Source organism: Mobula birostris, chromosome 26 (genome assembly GCF_030028105.1).
Source record: "Mobula birostris isolate sMobBir1 chromosome 26, sMobBir1.hap1, whole genome shotgun sequence".
Taxonomy (NCBI): domain Eukaryota; kingdom Metazoa; phylum Chordata; class Chondrichthyes; order Myliobatiformes; family Myliobatidae; genus Mobula; species Mobula birostris.
Window position 1 is genome coordinate 49,096,040 of NC_092395.1, and position 27,359 is coordinate 49,123,398.

At 41.5% G+C, this 27,359-nt stretch overlaps 1 protein-coding gene across 10 annotated transcripts in view; it reads right to left on the reverse strand.

The window, feature by feature from the left end:
• The window catches only part of eps15l1a (epidermal growth factor receptor pathway substrate 15-like 1a), a 475,482-nt gene extending 449,480 nt beyond the window's left edge, over positions 1–26,002 (reverse strand). For 9 of the 10 annotated variants that reach the window (XM_072244311.1, XM_072244309.1, XM_072244317.1 and 6 more), the window contains exon 1: positions 25,908–26,002. In XM_072244311.1, the coding sequence (XP_072100412.1) occupies positions 25,908–25,934 (27 nt within the window). In that variant the 5' untranslated portion in view covers positions 25,935–26,002. Of the gene's footprint in view, positions 1–25,457; positions 25,530–25,907 lie in introns of those variants that run through there. The other variant, XM_072244310.1, reaches the window with a different exon arrangement.
• Positions 26,003–27,359: the final 1,357 nt, after the last annotated feature.

Here is a 27,359-nt window from a genome sequence, read left to right on the forward strand (position 1 = left end):
GGTTGTGGATTAGAGGAGGAATGGAGAAGGGCTAATCCGTATTGACATCAATAGATCTGGGGTTGAGAATGTAAACAGCTTTAAGTTCCTCCGCATCCACATCACCGAGGACCTCACGTGGTCTGTACACACCCGCTGTGTAGTGAAAAAGGCACAACAGCGCCTCTTTCAACTCAGCAAGTTGAGGAAGTTTGGTATGGGCCCCCAAATCCTAAGAACTTTCTACTGGGGCAAAATCGAGAGCATCCTGACTGGCTGCATCACTGCCTGGTACAGGAACTGTACTTCCCTCAATCGCAGGATTCTGCAGAGTGTGTTCTGGACAGTTCAGCACATTTGTAGGTGTGAACTTCCCATGACTCAGGACATTTACAAGGACAGCTGCGTAAAAAGGGCCCATAGAATCATTGGGGACCCGAGTCACCCCAACCACAATCTATTCAAGCTGCTACCATCCGGGAAATGGTACCACAGTATAAAAGTCAGGACCAACAGGCTCCAGGACAGCTTCTTCCACCAGGCCATCAGACTATTTAACTCACACTGATGATTTGAGTGTACTCTAAATTACATTGACTGTTCTACTTATTATAAATTACTATGGTTGCACATTGCACACTTAGATGGAGATGTAACGTAAAGATATTTACTCACGTGAACGGTGTAAGAAATAATGTCAATTCAATTTTTTGTAGTGAATCACTTTCATTTGATATGGTTAAGTTACCTCTTGCATACATACGCCATTCAGTTACCTCTTGCATACAACCCATAATGAATTATGTAAACAAAGAATACTTAAATATAATTACATTACTCAAATATTACTGAAATATTAAATACATCACTCTTCCCAACTCAGCTATAAACTCCAGCTCCATACAGAATGCATATTAACTCAAATATGTAACATTTTGCTCTCTAGTCTCTCACACACACACACACACACACGCGCGTATACTATATAACACAACCGCTATACAGAGATCTGCAGTATATTAAATTTTGAATTGTCCCATTTTGGCCAAAGTGTTTAATCACTGTGGAGGGTGTCTTACCCTTGTGGGATAACGTCTTCCCTAATTTCATCACTGTGGAGGATTTCTTACTCTTTTGGGATAACGTCTTCCCTGACTTTGGTGGGGGTGGGGGTGGGGTGGGGGTCACTCTGCTTGGCAGATGAGACTTCTGGCTGTGAAATAATTTCAGATTCTGGGCCAACTCCGTGGTGATTGTAGAGTTGACTCTGGGGTTGCAGGAAGTGATCCTGTCAGCTCTGGATAAGTTTATTCTCTAATAACTGACTGTACTCTCCTCAACTGCTTAATGTGCCGTATCCAGATGACATCATACTCAATCTCCACTGTGTAGGAGGGTGGTCCAGTTCTGTCCTTAATCTTTCCAAGTACTCACCTTTGATCATCTCTGTAGCCTCTCTCCAAGACTGTAAGAGTAAAACATCGAATCTCCTTATTTGAGGAGCTCTCAATGTGTCTCAGTTGTTTGTCCCGCATACTCCTGACATTGGGTTTGAGGAGATCCAATCATGAGTGCAACAGACAACCCAGGAATAACTGATTGTGGAACGTGCTGTGTTGCAAAATGCAAAGAGAAAATTGACGAGCTTCTGATTCAATGCAGCGTGTTCTGCTGACATTGCTTGCAGTGTGTTCTTTACAGTGAGCAAATCCTTCCACCAAGCCACTTATAGTTGGGCGGTACAACACAGGTATGTCTTATTCCATTCATTTTCAGAAATGACTGAGGCTACGTCCACACTAGACCGGATAATTTTGAAAACGCCGGTTTCGCGTAAAAACGATAGGTGTCCATACCAAGCATTTTTCAAAATAGCTCCATCCACATTAGAAAGGATATTTGGGCGAATCTCATCCTACTGGGCATGCGCAGGACACACAGAAAACAAGCGAAGAGGAAACGGTATACTTGGTGCGCGTTTGTCCAGTTACAGAGTGGAAAAACTTTAAAAGGAATTGCTCTTGGCTCTTGCGCAGGAGGACCTAAAACTTTTAAAAAAAAACTGGAGCGTATGGAGGCAACCAACAGGGAGTTCACGGACATCATGATCTGGCTGACGACAAACATTGAAAAACTGACCAACTCTGTTGCATTAATAAAGCACCTGTTAAATGTATAAAGCATGTCTGCATCAGTGTTATCTTGTATTTCCATACAATGTTACATTAGGCTGTTACACATCTATTGTCAGAGAAGTACTTGCATAAATAGGTAAACCACCTTCATATAAGCACGGACAGAAAACAGGACAAAGTGAGTATACTTATTTATTCAGTAAGCTAAGGGTCAAAGTATTTGGTGAGTACATTTCTAACCCTTCTGGCTTCAGTCTCGTTGCCGTCTGTTCTGAAATTGTTAGGTTGTGCGTTCAAGAAAACAATGAAATGCCGCGCTGCCGCCATCTGTTCCGGGATGTCATGACAGCGGTTTTAAAAAGCTCTGGTTACCCCATACACACTACAACGGCTATTAGGCGTTTTCAGATTTATTCACTCTGGAAACCGTTTCTGAAAATCTCCATTTTCAGGGGAATGAAAACACCACTTTACTGTGGAAGGAGGGTTAAAACGAAGAGAAAAAGCTTCGGTTATGGATTTATCCGGTCTAGTGTGGATGTAAACTGAAACTCATCTGCAACAAATTGTGGTCCATTATCACTGACGAAGTGTTCTGGAACACCAATTCTTATGAAGAGGTTTCTCAACACATCAAAAGTATACGAGGTTGTAGTGTGTAGGCCACTAGGAACACTTCAGGCTACCTTACAGCTGCATCAACTACTACCAAGAAATTTATGTCGAATGGTCTGGCAAAATCCACATGAATCCTCTGCCAGTGCAATGCAAGCCATCCCAGGGATGGAGATGCATTAACCTTAACATCTTCTGGACAGGTTGGCATCCTGAACAGTACATGGCAAGCTCCTTAGCCTGCTGATCTATCCCTGGCCACCAGACAAAGCTTCAAGCCAACAGTTTCTGATCACCCCCAAATGACCAGCAGGTAACTCCTCCAATACTTTAGCTCTCAGCTTGGATGCTACAACTCTCAATCCCCACACAAGGCAACCCCCATCAAGGGCAAGTTCATACTGGCACTGGTAAAAATGAGAGAACTGGAATTTCTTCTGCATATTCCAGCCATTTTGGGTTGACATGAAGACTTGAGACCATAGGGTCTTTTCTGGTTTCCCTTTGAATCTTCTCTGCCCTATTAGGAAGTCTTTTGATTTGCATTATGGAGAATACTTCAAGAGGAGTGTTCTCTTTTGTCAATTTTTCAGGTATTTCCTTTTCCAAAGCTAAATGGGACAAACCATCAGCATTTCCACAATTAGTTGTCCTCTTGAATTTGACCTCACGGTTGTGTCCTCCAGGAAACAGAGCCCATCTCTTTAGTCATTCCAATACTGTTATTAGAACACACTCTGTGGACTGAAAATGGACACCAGTGGTTGATAATCAGTAATGAGGGTAAACTCTCTTCTATACAGGTACTGGTATACAGGTACATTTTACACCCCAAACCAGACTCACGGCCTCTCTGTCAGTGTGTGCATAATTTTTCTCTACAGTGGTAGGGGAACGTGATGCAAAGACTATGGGGCATTCACTTCCATCACTCATCACGTGACATGACTGCACCTATACCATAAGGCGAAACATTATAGGCAAGCTTCACAGGATGATGTGAATCATAATGTGCAAATACAGCATCTGACATCACCATTTCCTTTGCCACTTCACACTTTGTCAATTGCCATTTCTTCCCAATCTGTAGTAATGAATTCAATGGGTGGAAAAAATTTGGCAAAAATCTGTTATCGTAGTTAACAGATCCTAAAAGTGCAACATGTTCTATTGCCTTGAGGGCATCCACCACTGCCTGAAATTTCTCTACACATTTGTGTGTAGTTCTTGTGCATAAATGGTATGACAACGGTAAATGATGTTTGGTTTAAAAAATGTCCGACGCAGGCCTCTCATGGTCTAAGTCGACGTTCCCTCCCCTACCTAGTGCTCTGAGCCCATAATCTTTTTAACACTGTCTTCAGATGGTGATGTTCCTTGTCCATAGCATTCTGCCAGCGTGCAGGTACAGATACTACTAAAATTAAACCCATTATAGTGAGAAAGCCCTTTGTGAATGTTTACGGTGAGAAAGACTTGGGACTCTTCTGCCATCGCCATCTCCATCTGCAGGCAGGCCTCAGCTAAGTCCACTTTTCTGAAGTGTCTCCCTCCAGAAAGGTTTACAAAGATATCCTCTATGCTGGACAGAGGATAATGATCGACTTTCAGTACTGGGTTGATGATGACATCACAGGTCCTGGCAGATCCATCCTTCTTGGTTACTGGGACCACTGGTGTTACCCATGGACTCCATGCAATCTTGGAAATAATTCCTTTAGCTTCCATGTGATCTAACTTATTGACTACTTTATCACGGATGGTATAAGGAACTAGATGGGCTTTACAAAAACTGGGTGTGGCATTTTCATTTAACTATTTTACCCTTCATAGAGTAAGTTTTCCAATGCCATCCTTGAACACTGCTCTGGCCTCATTCAGTACCTTTCTTAATTTACTTTCAGTTGACTCTATTGCAGGGGATGTGGATGGATCTCCAACTAAGCTTTAGTTCTCTCAGCCATTCACAGTCCTTAAATGCCAGGAGTTATTGGGGGAGTGGATAATTTTTTCGTCTTTTTTTAAAAAAAAGATTAATTATGTTATATGTTAAAGAATGTCCATCTTTTGTGCGATGTTTATTGGACCCCACAGTAAGAAGGGTTAAGGCGCCGTGGACTTGGAGCGTCAGTTGGGAGGGGTTTTCTCCCTTTCTTTTTCTTTCCTCTTTGGCTTCCTCTCTATTTTCTATACTCTATTGAGAATGGCACCAAATATCTCAGAGTCACTCAAAGAAGTGGGATTAATTTATACTTTTTTTGTGGACAGGATTTATCAACCAATAAAATCTGATAACTATGAAAACAGCAATTAAGTTTTTAAGTCTTAATGTTAATGGGATAAATGGACCAATAAAAAGGAAAAAGGTCCTGGCATATCTTTAAAAAAATCATATTGATATTACCTTTCTTCAAGAAACTCATCTTACAGTGACAGAACATAACAAATTAAAGAGAGGATGGGTTGGTCAAGTAATAGTGTCCTCCTTTAATTCTAAAGCCAGAGGAATGGCAGTACTGACCGGGAAGAATTTGCCAGTGAAGGTGGAGGGTACGATCATAGATCAGGCCAGGAGATTTGTTGTGGTCAATTGTCAAATATATTCAGAATCCTGGACACTTTTGAATTTATATGCCTCCAATTATGACGACAAGAAATTTATCCAAAATATTTTTTGAAAGTTGTTCAAGGATATGAAAATATCTTAATTGGAGGGCATTTCAATTTTTGTCTGGATCCAATTTTAGATAGATCAGTTAAAAACATCGTGAAGGTCCGGACAGCAAAAACCACCCTGGCCTTCATGAAGGACTTGAATATAATAGATGCTTGGAGTTGGCAGCATCCAAGGGAAAGAGACTACTCTTTCTATTCAAAACAATTTGATTCCTACTCTAGAATTAACTTATTTCTAATATCAGCTAAATTAGATAGTAGGATCATTCAAACAGAATATGCTGCTAGACTACTATCAGTTCATTCACCTTTAATTTTATCAATTGAAATGCCTGATAAACAAAAAACATTATATAGATGGCGTTTTAATCCTTTGCTGTTGAAAAGACCAGAGGTTTGCAGTTTTATTAGAGCTCAAATAGAATTGTTCTGTGAGACGAACTCACCCTCCACTGCCAATAATTTCTTATTATGGGACACATTAAAAACATACTTAAGAGGACAGATAATTGGATATGTTAAGGGTATAAAATTGGAGAAAGAAATAACACAATTCAAAAAAGATTGTCAGAATTTAAATAAAGGCATCCGTTAGTATTGCGAGACCATGGATCTGCGCCTGGAAAGTCTTCACTCTCCAGGGTGCAGGCCTGGGCAAGGTTGTATGGAAGATCAGCAGTTGCCCATGCTGCAAGTCTCCCCTCTCCACGACACCAATGTTGTCCAAGAGAAGGGCATTAGGACCCATACAGCTTGGCACCAGTGAGGTCGCAGAGCAATGTGTGATTAAGTGCCTTGCTCACATTGCCTCGGCTGGGGCTCGAACTCACAACCTACAGGTCGCTAGTCCAATGCCTTAACCACTTGGCCATGTGCCCACAGAATTTAACAATAGAGGAAAAATATAAAAAATTAATCTCACGGCAGCACTCTCGGCAGAAGCGCTCTCGGCAGAAACACTCTCTCCAGTAACCTTTAAGCTATGAAGCTGCCAAATCATACCAAAGAACACATAAAAATACACAGCCTATATAAAGTAGAAATAATGTATGTACAGTGTAGTTTCACTTACCGGAATCGGGAAGACTCCAATAAATTGCAGTTTCGTCACAGTTAAACACTTGCTTATACGAATAACCACCTTCTGTAATTATTTTTTTCAGTTCTGCTGGAAACTTCTCGACAGCTTCAGTATCAGCCAAAGCGCTCTCTCCAGTAAACATTAGACTATGAAGCTGCTCTCGCCTCAGAAACCAATCAAACCACCCATGACTACCTTTAAATTCCACTTTCACAACACTTTCTTCACCATCGTCCAGTGCTTTCTGCTTCAGCTTATCAAAAAGACTGACTGATTTTTCCTTAAGTATAAGAAAACTTAACGGAACACCACGCTTTGTACACCCATCAATCCACTCAAGCAATACTTTCCATTTTACCCATTATTGGTTTCCAGCTAAGAGAGACCACTTTGCTACGAGCAGAACCAACAGTTACATCGGCAGCTTTCAAAATTCTTTCTCTCTGCATATAAATAGTGCGAATGGTGGACGCAGGCAAGTTCGACGCACAGACAATGTCCCTACTTTGTTCACCACGATCGAAACACTTAATTAAGTCTAGTTTTACGCTAAGTGTAACACCCTTACGAGCTTTTTTAGGCTTTTCCGATACCTTAGAATTCATCTTGCTAACGGATGCACAAATAAATCGAGATAAAGCACATGTTAAGTAAAGGCGGCTAGAATGCAGTTCTGGGGGAGGAGCTTGGCTGTTTGGGCGCCCGCTGCCTTTTATTGTAACAGTGAAAACACCTTCTGTTAGCGAAAACAGGTAACTAATGTAGATAGTAACAGCGAGATGTCGTAAAGCGAACGTTCGGAAAACGGGGGCCACCTGTATATTTTTTATATTTATTTTAATTTTTTCCCCCTTTTTTTCCTCTGTCTCCCTATTTTCTCCCCCTGTCCCTCTCACTATAACTCCTTGCCTGCTCTCCACCCTCCAGGCTCCCCTCCCCCCATTCTCTTTCTCCCCAGGCTTCCCGTCCCATGATCCTCTCCCTTCTCCAGTTCTTAGAACCACCCCTCCCCTCCTGTCTTCTCCGATCATTTTGAATCTCCCCTTCCCCCTCTCAAATCTCTTCTTTCAGTTAGTCCTGACAAAGGGTCCCGGCCCAAAACATCAACTGTACCTCTTTCTATAGATGCTGCCTGGCCTGCTGCGTTCACCACCATTTTTTGTGTGTGTTGCTTGAATTTCCAGCATCTGCAGATTTCCTCGTATCCTCTTTCTTATAGAAACATAGAAGATAGGTGCAGGAGTAGGCCATTCGGCCCTTCGAGCCTGCACCGCCATTTATTATGATCATGGCTGATCATCCAACTCAGAACCCCGCCCCAGCCTTCCCTCCATACCCCCTAACCCCCGTAGCCACAAGGGCCATATCTAACTCCCTCTTAAATATAGCCAATGAACTGGCCTCAACTGTTTCCTGTGGCAGAGAATTCCACAGATTCACCACTCTCTGTGTGAAGAAGTTTTTCCTAATCTCGGTCCTAAAAGGCTTCCCCTCTATCCTCAAACTGTGACCCCTCGTTCTGGACTTCCCCACCATCGGGAACAATCTTCCTGCATCTAGCCTGTCCAATCCCTTTAGGATCTTATACGTTTCAATCAGATTCCCCCTCAATCTTCTAAATTCCAACGAGTACAAGCCCAGTTCATCCAGTCTTTCTTCATATGAAAGTCCTGCCATCCCAGGAATCAATCTGGTGAACCTTCTCTGTACTCCCTCTATGGCAAGGATGTCTTTCCTCAGATTAGGGGACCAAAACTGCACACAATACTCCAGGAGTGGTCTCACCAAGGCCTTGTACAACTGCAGTAGTACCTCCCTGCTCCTGTACTCAAATCCTCTCGCTATAAATGCCAGCATACCATTCGCCTTTTTCACCGCCTGCTGTACCTGCATGCCCACTTTCAATGACTGGTGTATAATGACACCCAGGTCTCATTGCACCTCCCCTTTTCCTAATCGGCCACCATTCAGATAATAATCTGTTTTCCTATTTTTGCCACCAAAGTGGATAACTTCACATTTATCCACATTAAATTGCATCTGCCATGAATTTGCCCACTCACCCAACCTATCCAAGTCACCCTGCATCCTCTTAGCATCCTCCTCACAGCTAACACTGCCACCCAGCTTCGTGTCATCCGCAAACTTGGAGATGCTGCATTTAATTCCCTCATCCAAGTCATTAATATATATTGTAAACAACTGGGGTCCCAGCACTGAGCCTTGCGGTACCCCACTAGTCACCGCCTGCCATTCTGAAAAGGTCCTGTTTATTCCCACTCTTTGCTTCCTGTCTGCTAACCAACTCTCCACCCACACCAATACCTTACCACCAATACCTTACCCCCAATACCGTGTGCTTTAAGTTTGCACACTAATCTCCTGTGTGGGACCTTGTCAAAAGCCTTCTGAAAATCCAAATATACCACATCCACTGGTTCTCCCCTATCCACTCTACTAGTTACATTCTCAAAAAATTCTATGAGATTCGTCAGACATGATTTTCCTTTCACAAATCCATGCTGACTTTGTCCGATCATTTCACCGCTTTCCAAATGTGCTGTTATCACATCCTTGATAACTATCCTCTTCCATATCATTAATATCAGCCAACCACCCAACCTTTGCAATGCTGGGTGGCTAAGAGCAAATTCAAGCTTGCATGTCCCCTTTGGTGTTCACACACAGGAGAATATTAGAGTAGTCACCTCCAGCAGGCCAAAGCAAGAGATGCCTCATATAGCCTGTGGGCCTCAGTTCGGCTCCCCATTTTCTAAAGGTTTAAATATTAGCTTTATTTGTCACATGTACACGGAAACACAGTAAAATGCCTTGTCTGTGTCAATGACCAACATAGTCTGAGGATGTACTGGGGGCAACCCGCAAGTGTCACTATACTTTCAGCGCCAACACAGCACGCTCACAATTTACTAATCCTAACCCATCCAATTTTGCAACGTAGGAGGAAACCAGACACACAGTTAAGGGGAGAACATAGGAACTGCTTATAGACCGCAGTGGAAACTGAACCCTAATCACAGGTGCAATATGGCATTGCACTAACTGCTATGCTACTATGCTGCCCCATGCGTGTACTGCGGCAAATGGTGAACGTCATATGTTTGTGGGAATAATGGAATTTAATGAACAATATGATTGAAGTTTGTGAAGAACTATAGCCACAAATCTGAATAATTTCCAGCAGTAATTTTAACACTACCTTCTTATAACATGAAAATATCAACTGTTCTACTCTGCATTAAACCAACCCTTGTTTCAGTCTGAATTGAACAACCTATCACACTTTGATCTATCCACTGCATGGCTAACTTCATTACCAGTAGTAATCTTTTTGTTTAGTTATATCGAGTTTGGCTGTCTTCATTCCAACCAGGCACAAATATTGCATCTTTTCAATCAGGTCATAGAAAACATCAATCACGAAAAAGCTGCAAATAAAAAATTTCCAAAACAGGTTCAATAGATATGGGTGCTCCCAATGTGGCCTTTTATGTATTGGCGAGACCCGACGCAGACTGGGAGACCGCTTTGCTGAACACCTACGCTCTGTCCGCCAGAGAAAGCAGGATCTCCCAGTGGCCACACATTTTAATTCCACATCCCATTCCCATTCTGACATGTCTATCCACGGCCTCCTCTACTGTAAAGATGAAGCCACACTCAGGTTGGAGGAACAATACCTTATATTCCGTCTGGGTAGCCTCCAACCTGATGGCATGACATCGACTTCTCTAACTTCCGCTAATGCCTCACCTCCCCCTCGTACCCCATCTGTTACTTATTTTTATACACACATTCTTTCTCTCACTCTCCCCTTTCTCCCTCTGAGTGTACCCCTTGCCCATCCTCTGGGTCGTCCCCCCCCCCCCCGCTTGTCTTTCTTCCCGGACCTCCTGTCCCATGATCCTCTCGTATCCCTTTTGCCTATCACCTGTCCAGCTCTTGGCTCCATCCCTCCCCCTCCTGTCTTCTCCTATCATTTTGGATCTCTCCCTCCCCCTCCAACTTTCAAATCTCTTACTCACTCTTCCTTCAGTTAGTCCTGATGAAGGGTCTCGGCCTGAAACGTCGACTGCACCTCTTCCTAGAGATGCTGCCTGGCCTGCTGCGTTCACCAGCAACTTTGATGTGTGTTGCTTCAATAGATATGGGATTAATCTTTCCCTCACCTTAAATGAACCAATGTTCTTTTCACTTAGTCAGTTTTGATAACATCACAGTACATTTTTCCCATTAACTCCCCACAGTAATTCTACTAATTCAAGTATCAGAGTCATTGCTCGAGGACTCTTTTTTTTTTTGCTTTGAACATACTTCACAAGTTACACTACTGATCCTTGAATCTTCCCAGAAGAGTATCTGTCACAATTATCCAATTATCTTTTAGCTCAGCTGAATCAATTTTAGCATGTTTTCACTTCACTGGTTTGCTCCTGTTAACTCTAGCCAGCAATTCACACAAAGGAACAAAAGACAGACTGTATATCATCAAAGTCTAAAGTTAGCTGTAAGGCATTTTGTTACTAATAGCTAGCAATTTTTGCCTTACAATTAAAGCCCAATCAATAAAACATAGTAAGGAGGGAATCAAATACAAACACTGAAATAGAATACGTAGACAATCTACCTAGTTAAAACCTTACATATTTGGGTCTCCTGCACTGTACTTTTTCGAGAGCTGTTACAATTCATTTTGTATTCTGGTGTTGTTTTATCTTGTACTACATCATTGCACTGTGAAATAAATTGATCTGTATGAACAGTGTTCAAGACAAGCTTTTCACTGTACCTCAGTACATGTGATATTAATAAATGAACATCAATACCTATTTGAAGGATTTCCATGACTGTTGGAATGCGCCACCATCACAGAAAACAGTCTTCAGCCAATTTGATTCACTCAACATAATAACCTCAAGAAATGGCCAAGAATATTGGATATGACAGTAGCATCAGAAACAACATCCTAGCTGTGGTAATGAATACCCTTGATTCAGAACTTGCTACACACCTAGTCAAGCTTTTCCAGTACAGTTAGAACACTGGCATCTACCCAACCATGAAGAAAACTTCCCAAATACGTTACGTTCACCAACAATCTAGCCAATTACAGCTCTTCCCCTGGTTTCAAACACTTCAACTTACGGACTGTCCATACATATGATCAAGTATTTGGGAGATCAGTGGGATGGATTTGCCAGTTCCTGCAAAACTGTCAGCATCTTTTCTGTGTAAGAACAGGGCATTTGCCTTTGCCTTTTTTCCTCACCATCCCCCTCTCCATAGGGACAACAACTGAGCTGAGCAGAGCTGGGATTGGTGAGCCACTCATTCACTCACCCACTGCATCAGTAAGGCTGGCTAGCAAACCGTGCTCTGCGTCTACTTGCTCTCCTGTCAATGACATACACTCCAGACTGTTTTTGGTCATTTCCAACTTAGGAAGTGTTCAGGTTACAAGCAGGTCTCTGGAACAGAATCCTTTCATAACCCAAGTTGACCTCTACCACCCAAATGATAGAAGATATCATCAGTCATCCAACCAATAGCAAATACTCACAATAACTGATACTCATAAAAAGATTCGCCAGAATATTTTACTCTGGAACTCATCATAGCCTTCACTCCAAATGGGACAACACAGCTAAACTCCAGAAGCGAGGTGACAGTAACTAATCTCAACATCATGTCAGCATATGACCAGGTGCAGCATTAAGCAACCTTGATTAAAATTGAAAATAATGAGTAAATTAAGGTGAAAACACTCTAATGGTTGAAGTGGTTCTTTTGAGAAAAGAAATTATATATGGCAGCTAGAGGTCAATCATATCAAACTCAGGGAATCATTGTAGCAGTTCTTCAAGAAAATGTCCATAAGACTATAAGAACATAAGATATCAGAGCAGAATCAGGCCATTAGGCCCACTAAGTATGCTCTGCCATTTCATCATAGCTGATCCATTTTCCTCTCAGCCCCAAACACTTAGGCCTGACAATCTTCAGTTAGTTCAAAGGTGTTTTTTTCCCAGTATAAAGTTAGAACTAAAGATGTTTACTAATGATTGCTCCTTGTTGAATTTCTTTCAGCAAATGAAGCACAAAACCTCAACAACATCCAGGCATAGTCTGATAAGTACCAAAAGTGCCAGGCAATTATCATCTCAACAATATTCCTAACCACCAACCATTGATATTCAATGGTATTACTATAGCCAAAATCCCACCATCAATACCTGGGGAACACAAATCACAGCTCAGCTGGATCAGCCATATAAATACAATGGTGACAAAGGTATGTCAGGGGAAGAAGCTACTGCAAATACGTCATTTCCTGATTACCTGAAGACTTTCTATTATTTACAAGGAACAAGACAGGAGTGTGCTGAAATATTCTCAACTTGCTCAACTGTGCTAGAATAACAAATCAAAAAATTACTAAATGCCTGATGTAAAATTAAACTTCATTATTAAGATGAGTCACTAAATCAATCCATTAAATTCAAACTCAGTTTGGGTGCTAGAAACATACATCAGCATGGAATAATTTTTTCACTTGCCTAAATGCATGTAAGACCACCTAATATTTCTTCCTCTACCTTACAGAACAATAGTTATGTATTGAAGTTGCTAGTTGGACAACTTGAATAATATAGTACAACTCATACAAAGAGTAATTTTTATTGCAACCCTCTTTTTGCACTTTGTGGTAGAAATATTTTATCTGGAGACTGCTATGTTTTTGGTCACAAGGAGCTGTTATCTGTGGAGCTGTTTCTTAAAAGGACTACAGATGATGTCTACTGTTATTTATTTAGAGATACAGCACAGTAACTGGCCCTTCTAGCCCAACAATTCCACACCACCCAACTACACCATGTGACGAATTAACCTACATCTTTGGAATGTGGGTGGAAACCGGAGCACCTGGAGAAAACCCACACAGTCACGGGGAGAACATACAAATTCCTTTCAAACAGAGGCGAGATCACGTCTTCCATCACTTCTGCCAACTTCCTACTCTGGCTGATAAAAGTGCAAACACTGCTCATTCACAATTTATGCAGCATGGCTTGTAAAGAAAAAATGCAAAATAGGTACTTATACTTTATATTTTATTGTCGCCAAACAATTGATACTAGAACATACAACCATCACAGCAATATTTGATTCTGCGCTTCCCACTCCCTGGATTACAAATATTAAACATTAAAAATAGTAAAAATCAGTAAATATTAAAATTTTAAATTATAAATCATAAATAGAAAATAGAAAAACAGAAAGTATGGTAGTGCAAAAAAACCGAGAGGCAGGTCCGGATATTTGGAGGGTACGGCCCAGATCCGGGTCAGGATCCGTTATCACAGTTGGAAAGAAGCTGTTCCCAAATCTGGCTGTACAAGTCTTCAAGCTCCTGAGCCTTCTCCCAGAGGGAAGAGGGACGAAAAGTGTGTTGGCTGGGTGGGTCGTGTCCTTGATTATCCTGGCAGCACTGCTCCAACAGCATGCAATGTAAGGTGAGTCCAAGGATGGAATATTGGTCTGTGTGATGTGCTGCGTCGTGTTTATGATCTTCTGCAGCTTCTTTCGGTCTTGGACAGGACAACTTCCATACCAGGGTGAGATGCACCCTGGAAGAATGCTTTCTACGGTGCATCTATAAAAATTAGTGAGGGTTTTAGGGGACAGGCCAAATTTCCTTAGTTTTCTCAGGAAGTAAAGGCACTGGTGGGCCTTCTTGGCAGTGGACTCTGCTTGGTTGGACCAAGTCAGGTCATTTGTGATATTGACCCTGAGGAACTTAAAAGCTTTTGACCTGTTCCACTTGCACACCACCGATGTAAATTGGGTCGTGCAGTCCACTACTCCTTCTGAAGTCAACAACCAATTCCTTCGTCCTGCTGACGTTGAAGGAGAGGTCATTGTCTTCGCACCATGCCACCAGGTTCTTAATTTCCTCTCTGTACTCAAACTCATCATTACCCGAGATACAGCCTACAATTGTGTCATCAGCAAACTTATATATTGAGTTTGATGGAAACTTGGCTACACAATCATGGGTGTACAATGAGTACAGCAGGGAGCTGAGTACACAGCTTTATGGGGCACCGGTGCTCAGAGTGATTGTAGTGGAGAGCTTGTCCCCTATTTTTAAGCCTGGGTCCTTGTTATTAATACACTTGTTACACTACTTATTAATCAATTTTACTGAAACATGAGATCAAGAATCAAGAGAGACCTTCTAAAGGTATTTCACAATGTGTACCCAATTACTGCTTCACCTATACAACAGCCTAATGAAACACAAACTATCATTTCTCAAATTTTATTCACAGCAGACACTATCTTTCTAATTATTTTGCTTTTTCAACCAACTTTAGGCTAAGGCTAAAACTGCTTTGAAGCTACATAATGCATGTCGCCTTCTAAAAAAGGTGTAATTGGGAAGAGCAAGCTCGTTAGCCAGAAAGGCCTGTTACCATGTTGATCTCTAAATAAAAATAAAAGTTTATTTCACGTGGAGAAAGACCAGTGTTTCATATACCATATGCCTATCATAATTGATATAACTAGAAAATAAGCATAAAAGCCAAACGAAGAGTACTGCCAGAATATAAACAGAAAATATTGGAAATCTTCAGATCACAATGGGTTCACAGGAATACCAATAAGTTGCACAATATTCTAACATGGAAATATACTGCCATTACACCATCATCACTGGGCCAAAATCTTGAAACTCCTTACAAAATTACAATGTGAGAACATTTCATCAGAAAGACTGCAGTTCAAGGAAATGGGTCACCACCAGTTTCTCAAGGTCACTTAGGAATGGACAGAAATGATGGTGCTTCAAGCGAAGCGCAGATATAAAAAGGAAAACAAATGGCTGCCTTACCAGCAAAGTATTTATAGCTCTGGTTTTAAATCAGACTTGTAACATCTACAATATTTAGGTCCTTCTACTAGAATTACACAAATTCCAAAATTTCCTAATAATCCCTCATAATCTGAATATAAGAAACTGATGGATAAGGAAAAGTTCAATTGGTCCAATCTGCCCTTCAAAAACTGTAAATCTGCACCTTCAACAAAATCATTAGTCCTGATCCTTTCCTCTCCTCCATGCGGGGATGCAGCAATTTATAAATATAACATCCTACAAAACAATTGCACTCCACTGGTTAAAATACACATAGCTTTAATCTTAGAACTACAGGTAATCAAAGCAAATATCTCAGAAACTTTGGTATCTGATATGAATCAAGCATTGGCTGGAATTCTTGGTTAAAGTAGTTACCATTACCACAAAATTATTTTAGCAGTGAATTGAGCCTGCAGGACAAAACAATCCTCAAAGCTAAGCTTTCTTGCCTGGAGAATCATTGCTTAGAAGGGGACTTCAGAACAGAGCCATGAGGGAAGCGTAGCTACCAATCGCAAAAGCAGCAAGGCAAATATGAACAGCCATGAACTATCATAAAGCAATCCGATCTTGGCCAATTCATTATGTAAAAAGCTCTCACACTCCCACAACTGAACTTTGGAAACTGTCTGGTAATCAGAGAAAATTTTGTGGTAAAATTATCCCTCTCTGCAAGATGCTTAAGAAATAAATCACAGTCACAGCCAAAAACCAAATCTCTTGTCAAGACTGTTATACACAATAGCTACTGAACTCAAGCACTCAGCTCAAGGCAATTTGTAAAGATGCTGGAGTCTGGAGCTAAACAAGCTGCTGGAAGAACTCAGTCTGATAAGCAGCATCCGTGGAGAGAAATAGACAAGAAGGATCCTTCATCTGGACCCTTCCATGAGTAGAAGTATCTCAAGCTATCAGATGTATAGATAGGGTAGACAGTCAAAAATGTTTTCCCATCACAGCTTTATAAAAGAGGGTAAACCCTTAAGGTGAGAGGAAGGGGCTTTTAAAGGTGATCTAAAGGCTTTCTTTTTATGCAGAAAGCGAAACACGCTGCCAAATGCAATAGTGGAATCAGATACAACTACTTTTCTTCAGAAGACATGTAAATAGTCAAGGCATAGAATCACATCTTAATGTAGGCAAATTGGATTAGTGTAGATGCACAAAAAGACTGGAATGCATGTGGTGGGCTAGAGAACTCTTTCATGAACAGAGATTACTGATCAGTCCAGCTTTTAAAAAAAATGACTATCCATTTTCTTCTACAGATGTTGCCTAGCCCACTGAGTTCCTCCAGCAACTTGTTTTTTGCTCCAGATTCCAGCATCTCAAAATAAAGTTAACTGTGAAGTTGAAATAAAAACAGTAAATACTGGAAAAAGTTCAGATGATCAGGCAGCATCAGGAACAATTAACATTTTATGCTTCAGATCTGACGCCCTGAATCAAAACTGAGAAAATGGGAGATCTATTTCACACCCTCAGAGAAATCCCTTCTGACCCCTCCATTTCTCTCCCTGTCCTAAACTTACTGTCTTAAACTTCTGAATTTTACTGGAAAAAAATAAGTAGAATGTGCCAGCTGGCAATCACTAAACACAAGACAATTTCAAGCCTGTTCATTAATCTCATGCTTAGCATATCACATTCGGTAATGGTCTATTAAAAAGAGAAACTCTTCTAGCCACTATCAAGTGATTATAGTATGCATATGGGGTGTCAGGCTGTCGCGTCCTTTTCAGGGCGGTTAGTCCACCTTTGGTCCCCACCTGGCACTCAGCTCTCACCTGTGGCTCCCCGTAGCTGTTTGCGTGCAACAGCAGCCACACCCCGTGCAACGGCTTCGACAAGCCGGCTAAACCAGGTGAGGATAGCCGACGGGTCTCAAACCCTCTGTGAGATAGGGACTTGTCTATCCCTGCATGTGAAGACAGACTCCGGCGGATTGAGCGGACGAGACCAATGGAAGGTCCAACGGTCAAGAAGGCGGTCTCTGCAAGCGTCGTGGAATGTGTAGAGCAGGACAAGACACAGAAGACGTCCTGGTCATCCACTGCGCCTAGTCCCATCTCCAGCTGTCTAGACTCCGTCTTGCCACTGGATCCAGATGGGAATTGGGAAGAGAGAGTGAGGCTGACGCTGCGCAACTCTCCCTCGCTTAAATCCAAATCACGCGTTAGTCTCGACACCACCATAATGGTGTCGAGGTCCTCATCGACGTCAATGATGGACGAACAACGATAGTATGCATATATAGATGCAAGAAAAAGTTTGTGAATCCTTTGCAATTACCCAGTTTTCTGCATTAATTACTCATAAAATATGGTCTGATCTTCATCTAAGTCACAATAATAGATAAACATAAGCAACATACACAAAATGCTGCAGGAACTCAGCAGACCAGGCAGCATCGATGGAAAAAAGTGCAGTGGACATTTCGGGCCAAGACCCTTCGGCAGGACGGAGGGTTCACATTCCAAGTTCAAAAGAGTATGTGAACTTCTGGGGCAATGCCATCTACAAAAGCTATTCAGAGTCAGGTGTTCCAATCAATGAGAGGAGATTAGAATGTAGGTTGTAGAGATGCCCTACCCCATAAAAAAAAGACACACAAAGTCACAGAACCTGCTCTTCTCAAGAAAGATTTGTTTATGTGCACCATGCCTCCAACAAAACAACTTTCAGAGGACCTTAGAAGAACTGTAGAGATGCAAGAAGCTGGAAAAGGCTGCGAAAGCATTTCTAAAGACCTGAATGTTCATCAGTCCACGGTAAGATAAATTGTGTACAAATGGAAGAAATTCAGTACTGTTACTACTCTCCCTTAGAGTGGGCATCCTGCAAAGATCATACCAAGAACACAATGTGCAATGCTGAAGAAGGTGAAAAAGAACCCAAAGGTAGCAGCAGAAAACCTGCAGAAATCTCTAGAAGTTGCTAAAGTTTCTGTTCATGTATCCACTATAATAAAAACACTGAACAAGAATGGTGTTCATGGAAGGACATCACGGAGGAATCCACCACCGCTCTCCAAAAAAAATTGCTGCACGTCTCAAATTTGCAAAAGACTACCGGTATGTTCCACAATGCTTCTGTTACAATGTTCTATGGACAGATGAGACAAAAGTTGAACTTTTTGGCAGAAATATACACCACTATGTTTGAAGGAAAAAGGGCACTGCACGCCAACACCAAAACCTCATCCCAACTGTGAAGCATGGTGGAAGCAGCATCATGGTTAGGGGCTGCTTTTCTGCCTCAGAGCTTGGAAAGCTTGCAGTCATTGAGGGAAAAATGAATTCCAAATTTTATCAAGACATTTTACAGATTGTCAGGGTAGCGGTCCATCACCTGAAGCTTAATAGAATTTGGATGATGCCACAAGACAATGATCTGATAAATAAGAGTAAATCAACAACAGAATGGTCAGGGCTGTTCATGCAAGATATCCCAGAAATATTGATTAGCAGAAATAGTTTTGTATGGAGGAATGGTCTAAAATTCCTCCTCGCAATTGTGCAATTCTGATCAGCAGCTGCAGGAAACGTCTGGTGGACATTATTGCTGCTAAAGGAGGTTCTACCAGTTATTAAAGACAATGGTTCACATACTATTTCCACCCTGGTCTGTAAATGATAGCATAAGAAATAGAAGAAATAGGAGCAGGATTAGGCTATCTGGCCTGTCAAGCCTGCTCCACCACTCATGGCTGATCTGATCATGGACTCATCTCCACCTACCTGACTTTTCCCCGTAACCCTTAATTCCCCTACTATGCAAAAATGTATCCAATCTTGTCTTAAATATATTTAATGAGGAAGCCTCTACTGCTTCATTGGGCAGAGAATTCCACAGATTCACCACCCTCTATGGGAAATACAGTTCCTCATCACTGTCCCAAATCTACTCCCCCGAATCTTGAGGCAATGTCCCCTAGTTCTACTCTCATCTATCAGTGGAAACAACTTTCCTGCCTCTATCTTCTCTATCCCTTTCATAATTTTATATGTTTCCATAAGATCTCCTTTCATTCTTCTGAATTCCAGCGAGTACACACCCGAACTGCACGCAGTATTCCAGGTGCAGTACTCTGAACAGTTGAAGCATAACCTCCCTGCTCTTAAATTCAACCTCTCTAGCAATGAAGGACAACATCCCATTTACTTTCTTGATCACCTGCTACACTTGCAAACCAACCTTTTGTGATTCAGGCACAAGCGCTCCCAAGTACCTCTGCACAGCAGCATGTGCAATTTTTACCATTTAAATAATAATCTGTTCTTCCATTTTTTTCTTCCAAAGTGGATGGCCTCGCATTTACCAACATTATATTCCATCTGTCAGAACCTTGCCCACTCACTTAACCTATCTATACCTCTTTGTAGACTCTCCGTATCTTCTGCACAATTTGCTTTTCTACTTAGGTTAGTATCATCAGCAAACTGAGATACACTACACTCGGTCCTCTCTTCCAGATTGTTAATATATATCATGAACAGTTGCAAGCCCAGCACCAACCCCTGTGGCATACCACTCACCACTGGTTGCAACCCAGAGTAACACCCATGTATCCCAGCTATTAGTTAACCAATCTTCTATCTATGCTAAGACATTACTCCCAACTGTATGCATCCTTATCTTATGGAACATAGAACACAGAAATCTACAGCACATTACAGGCCTTTTGACCCACAATGTTGTACCAACCATGTAACCTACTCTAGAAACTGGCTAGAAACTGCCTAGTGCATGGACCTCGATTTTTCTTAGCTTCACGTATCTATCTAAGAGGCTATTGTATTAAGTCTTTTATGCGGCACCTTATCGAACACCTTCTGGAAATCCAAGTAAATAATGTCCATCTGTTCCCCTCTATCCACTGCACTCATTATATCCTCAAAGAACTCCGGTAGGTTTGCCAAACAGGACCTAGCTTTGCTGAATCCATGCTGCGTCTGCCTGATGGATCCATTTCTTTCCAGATGCCTCGCTATTTCTTCTTTAATGATAGCTTCAAGCATTTTCACAGCCACAGATGTTAGACTAACTGGCCTACAGATACTTGCCTTTTGCCTACATCCTTGTTTGAACAGTGGCGTGACATTCACTGTCTTCCTATTCACCGGGACCTGTCCAGAGTCCAGAGAATTTTGGTAAATTATCACCATAGCCTCTACTATAACTTCTGCCATTTCTTTCAGTACTCTGGGATGTATTCCATTAGGACCAGGAGACTTATCCATCTTCAAGCCCACAAGTTTGCTCAGCACTAATTCTTTAGTGATAATTACTGTAACAAGGTCCTCACCTCCCATCGCATCCATAACATCTCTCTTTGGCATGTTAGACGTGCCCTCCACCATGAAGACAGACACAAAATAGTCATTCAAACCCTCTGCCATTTCCTCATTACCCAATATCAATTCTCTTTTCTCATCCTTCAAGGAACCTACATTCATTATAGCCACCCTTTTTTATATAATTATAAATTATTAAATATGTTCAATAAAGACGTGAAAGGACAAATTGTTTGTGTGTTATTAGTTTAGGCAGATTGCCTTTGTCTATTATTGTGACTTAGATGAAAATAAGACCACATTTTATAAGTAATTAATGCAGAAAACCAGGTAATTGCAGATGGTTCACAAAATTTTTCTTGCAATTGTGTGTGTCTTTTGTGAAGGTAGAATCAGGCTTGACTATGATGGCTTCAAACAAACAACACATTGTTACTAAGTTATGGAGATAATGCATTCAGCAGGGAAAAGGAAAGGAAAAAGACAAGCATGGAAGATTACCTTTCACTTAATTCTCTTTTTTATTTTCCAAAAGGTATTATCTACACCTAGGTCTCTGTGAGTATGGAATCACTAGATGTACATCCAAATTTTAAAAAGTTGAGAGTCAAAAATAAAACACAGGCTTAACTGTTAAATATGGCAGAACAGTCACCTGATAGGTAAATTTACAAACAGTTGACAAATATTTATTCAAATACATTAATTTTCCTCAACTTTAACATTTCTCTGGATTCATTCTTTCCACTTTTTCTTCTTCATAGCTTATCATTCCTTCTCTAGATTCTAAAACAGCAACTACCCATTTGCTTCAATTCATTATCTGCCAATACAAACAGTAGATATATTTTGCATAGAATGGCAAGGTTATGAAAATAATTCCTAAGGAAACAGCAACATGTAATGTCACAAAAGTTCAATAAATGGTCATTTGTGCAATTTCCAGCTCCTTATTTATTCTGCAGCAGCAGAATGAAAATCCTTTTAAATATTTATTGAACTCAATGTGATTTTTTGCAAAGTTCAGCACAAACTGCATTTTCACATTTTGAACTTAGGATGCAGATTGCACTCTCAGATGTTTTGCACCCTCATATCTGGACGAAATGTATGAGCTACACAGCTAAATTCACCACATTTTCTCCCTAAAAGAGATAGACCCATGTCAAGAGTTAGACAATATTAATTGTCTAACATCAGCAATTTGCTTCTACAACAGGTAACACTGAGTTATATTTTCAGATTAAGTAAATACATATTTGATGGATCTTAAAGCTATTAAATAACATGGAAATGTAAGGAACATTTCTATGTTACTAAGAGCTCCCTCAGTCACTGACAATTGGAACTTAACATAGAGCATCACAGCAAAGGTCCTTCAGCCCATGATGTTGAGCAAACTTTAACCTACTCTAAGCTCTATCTGACCCTGTTTTTTTCTATCAGATCTAAAGCTGTGATTTTATTCAGAGAATTTTTAAAACATCAATGAGATTCAATCACTCCAAAGAATTATAAACTCAAAAACAAGCTTGAACCTATGACTGTCACTTCTCAATATCAACACCTCGTTAAAAAGGCAAATTTCTATAATATTTGTGTTTATTGACAGCCAGTAACAAACACTAATCTGACTCCTGAAAGCTATTATAAATTAAATCCAATTAACTTCTGCTGAGTACTTCTTGGCCAAAAGCATTAACCAACACAAACCTCCAAAATGTAGGTTAAACCTGTTTCTGTTCACAATGTACTTTTTCACTTAGATTACCAGCTATAACTGGATTTTCTCAGATTTTACAATCTAAGCTTTAATTATTTCTCACACTTCATATTGGACATCAGCAAATTCCAATGCACATGTACCGATCTACCATGAATCTACTAAGTTTAGTACAGTGAATTCCAGTTAATTGGGACATATCAGGACCAGTACATTTTGGCCTCAATTAGCCGAAATTTCATGAAAATAATTTAAAACTTATATAAAAAAAGATAAACTATCATTTAACTGACTAACAAATTTCGTATTTAAATGAATATAGAAAAAGTGAACACCAACAATATTAAACTTTACAACTGTAGTTCCAAATAGTTACCGGAGGAATTCATATAGCCAGTGCTGCTGTGTTCTTTTGATTGACTTTAATAAACAAAATCAGTACCGACACCTAGTGTAGATAATGGACTACTTTCATAAACGCTTCATTTTCATTGTAGCATTCTTGACGATTGTCATACCTTCAAGTTCTTCGTAGTTCCTAACTTATTAAAGTAGTTAAATAACTTCATTTTCACTCCCGGCCATTTACAGCATCCCCAAGCTTGAATGTTTGAAACTGCAGTGAGCAAGATCATTTGAAATTGTTTTTCTGCTTGTTTGTCACCAACTATCAGTGACAAACATCACTGATTGTGTTTTGAACAAAACACACACAACTGACTATTTAAAAAGTGTTCACTTGAGGCAGGTGTAGTGTTTAAAAGCCACACAAGTGCAAGCAACTGACACTAGTTAGAAACTTGGGCGACAGCTTCCTGTCCCAATTAACCGGCACAGGGTCCCAAATAAACTCAGGAAATCACAGCTATTTTCTTGGTTAGTTTTTGGTCTTCAAGAGTTGTCACAAATAAGCAGCTGCCCCGATTAACCAATGGGACAATTAACTGGAATCCCTTTTACAATACTGCAAAACTTACAGCCTTAAAACTTTACTTCTTGTATGTACTTACAAAATACATTCAACTCTCATCAGAGAAGGCCTTAGGAGCAAAAACATTAAATTCTGAATACAATTTAAGAGCCGGAACCTACTAATCATGAAGATGATTAAATCTACTCTTTTCTCAACAGGGTCACACCTAAAATAATCTGTCACATAACAAGTATTTTGCTATTACCTAAAATATACATATACACACACACACACACATATATATAACTTTAATAATGTCTACTATCATTAATAATACCAGCTGGTGGCACAGTGACATCAGTGCCGGACTCTGGAGCGAAGATTCTCAAGTTTGAATCCAGTCGGGCTGCTCCTGGGCACGCTTACCATCCGTGCCAGGTTGAGTGTCGAGTCCGCAGCTCGGCCTCATAAAAAAAACTGCGCTGTGAGAAGGACGTAGGGGACCACTCACAGAATCTTTCCTCTAAGACAACCACTTGAAAAGTGGTCGCCGGGGCTCTGGCAGAGTATGGCACACAAAAAGAAGTCTATCAGAAACTATATTTTTTATGAATTGGCAGCTTTACACTGTTTTCAACAAATATGCCACAGATTCTACGGTTCATAAAAATACCAATTACACCCCTTTGGTCTTAAACTAAAATCTTTGACAGCATTCCAGAATTCGTAAAAAAAAAATCAGAATTTTAATTAATGTGGCAATAATACTATCACCACCATAGAAATCAGCCTCCTGCACTGATGGACAAACAAAATGCAGTTGATGCACTTGAAATCTAAAACCAGAAAATGTTGTAGAGGATTGTGTAATACCAGTCAAAATTTAATCAAACATTAACGTAAGGTTATCAACCTGAATCATCAACTTCTGCTTCCCCCTCCACAAATTTTTCATTCTCAATTCAAATGTGTAATATTACTTGTGTTTTTCTTTCTATACTACCAAGACCAGCTTATGCTGCTAGTATTTTCTGTTCAATTTTTATAGAGATCAGAAAACCTCACTTTATCTGTCATTTACAGTATATCATATACAATTTGACATTAAAAAACACATACGTTTACATAAAATAAAAAACATTCTTATTTTAGTTGACCATGCCAATCACAATGGAAACCTATGTGTATTCATGTGAAGTAGAATGTTACTAACCAAAAAACTTGCAGTAGCAGAAAGAGTTTCTGTACAGAGTTAGAACAGAATATAGTGGTGACATTACACAAATGTCATGATGCTGACACAAGGCACTGCAAAAAAAAACTGCTGGAGGAAAGCAGTGGGTCAGCAAACATCTGTGGAGGTAAAGGGAAAATCAATGTTTCAGTCCTTATACAGGGTCTAGATCAGAAAAATCGATTATCTCTTTGCCTCCACAAATGTAAAGATATTCTTTTCATTGGGTCTCACTTGCAAAAATATTTAATCAGCTTTAAAATCCATATACATACCAGAGGCTGCTAAATTAAGTCAGATGCCAAACATCCACTATTTCTTATGTGTTTATAGAGAAAGTATTTCTTAAGTTTCTAAACAAAGTTTATCACAGCAATAATAGACAACAAGACGACACAGCGACAAGGATCAATCCAAGCAAAGGAAGGGAGGGAAAAAAACAGCGAATTTTTATGCACTTCTCCATTATAGAGTGACCCCTACAGGCTACCTTTACTTGTTGTGGATGTCAGGTTCAATGGTGAGACCTTAATTCTCAATAAAGCGCCAGCCATCACCAAAGCATCATTATTTAAAGAAACGTGACGTACTATAGATATTTAAAAGGCTAACGCCGCTCATTATCTTATTTAGAACTAGGAAGTAAGAACGTAAAATGAAATATTTTGAAGCACCATGCTAACTTTTGGCACATGCAATTTCTTAATCAATGACAGCCTTTTACAGTGAAAAAAGGCGTCATAACAGATTCATATAGAAATGACAGGCATATCAACATATCACCGGAGAATCAAAACAGTAAAAACGTGATTCTTGGGCACACAGATCTTTCGAGCATCTTTTTGAATAAGTATATCAACCTGTGAGAAAGACTGCGTTTCCTTGCTTCCACCGGGAAGACCGGGACCGATGTAAATAAATACTGGGGGTACAAACGGTGCCGGGCCCCGGAGCCAGCCCTCGCCAGTTGCAAGTAGGAAGACGCCGCCTATCCTATCACAATAAGGGGAAGTGGAGTAGACGACCATCACGGAGGGCTGAGGTTATCCAACCAGGGGACGTATTCAGGCGCTGTCAGCCGTGCAGACTGGACTAGAGCTCAGCCGCTGCCGCCGTTCTGATCTGCCCACCCTCCCCCCCCCGCCCAACCGCGGCCTAGCTGCCTCCCATTTGCCAAAGCGCTGCCCTCTCAGACACGCGCGGCTGCTTGAATTCAAAACCCGCTCCAGATGCCGAGTGCGAGGAGGGGATGGTTGCCGCCGCCGCTGCCACCTCCCAGTCCTCTTCGCGCCCCTCAGATTCCCCAGTACCTGAGTGAGGGAGAGCAGCGCCGCCATCTTCGCCGCGGAGCAGCAGCCGCGCACCAACCGATGGCCACTGGGAGCCCACGAGTGCGCGCGGTGCAAACACACCCACCCGCGCCGGCGGGAGCGCGTGCGTGCGTGCGTGACGTGTCCCCATCAGGCGCGCGGGGAGTCAGGTCAGCGCGCTCTGCACGAGCGGAGGGGCCGAGTGGCCAACCGGATCTCGCGCGGGCCTTCCACACGGCCTCCTCCATTCTGTTCGCCCGCATCTACCCCAGCGGGGAGGTTGTGGTCTGTGCTGGTCACCTAACTATAGGAAGGATGTCAGTAAGATTGAAAGAGTGCACAGGAGATTTACTAGGATGTTGCCGGGTCTTCAGGAGTTGAGTTACAGGCAAAGATTGAACAGGTTAGGATTTTATTCCTTGGAGCGTAGAAGAATGAGGGGAGATTTGATAGTGGTTTACAAAATTATGAGGGGTACAGACAGAGTAAATGTGAATAGGCTCTTTCCACTTAGATTAGGAGAGATAAACAAGGGAGGATATGGCTTTAGGGTGAAAGGGGAAAGGTTTAGGGGGAACTTAACTCATGGTGAGAGTATGGAACGAGCTGCCATCTGACACAGTAAATGTGGGCAACACACATCAAAGTTGCTGGTGAACGCAGCAGGCCAGGCAGCATCTCTAGGAAGAGGTGCAGTCGACGTTTCAGGCCGAGACCCTTCGTCAGGACTAACTGAAGGAAGAGTGAGTAAGGGATTTGAAAGTGGGAGGGGGAGGGGGAGATCCAAAATGATAGGAGAAGACAGGAGGGGGAGGGATGGAGCCAAGAGCTGGACAGGTGATAGGCAAAAGGGGATACGAGAGGATCATGGGACAGGAGGTCCGGGAAGAAAGACGGGGGGGGGGGGGGACCCAGAGGATGGGCAAGAGGTATATTCAGAGGGACAGAAGGAGAAAAAGGAGAGTGAGAGAAAGAATGTGTGCATAAAAATAAGTAACATTTCATTCTAGGACGAGGGAGATGTCTTCATTTTTTAAAGAAAGGGGCTTCCCTTGCTCCACTATCAACTCTGCTCTTAAACGCATCTCCCCCATTTCACGTACATCTGCTCTCACTCCACCCTCCCGCCACCCCACTAGGAATAGGGTTCCCTGGTCCTCACCTACCACCCCACCAGCCTCCGGGTCCAACATATTATTCTACGTAACTTCCGCCACCTCCAACGGGATCCCACCACTAAGCACATCTTTCCCTCCCCCCCTCTCTCTGCATTCCGCAGAGATTGCTCCCTACACAACTCCCTTGTCCATTCGTCCCCCCCATCCCTCCCCACTGATCTCCCTCCTGGCACTTATCCGTGTAAGTGGAACAAGTGCTACACATGCCCTTACACTTCCTCCCTCACCACCATTCAGGGCCCCAAACAGTCCTTCCAGGTGAGGCAACACTTCA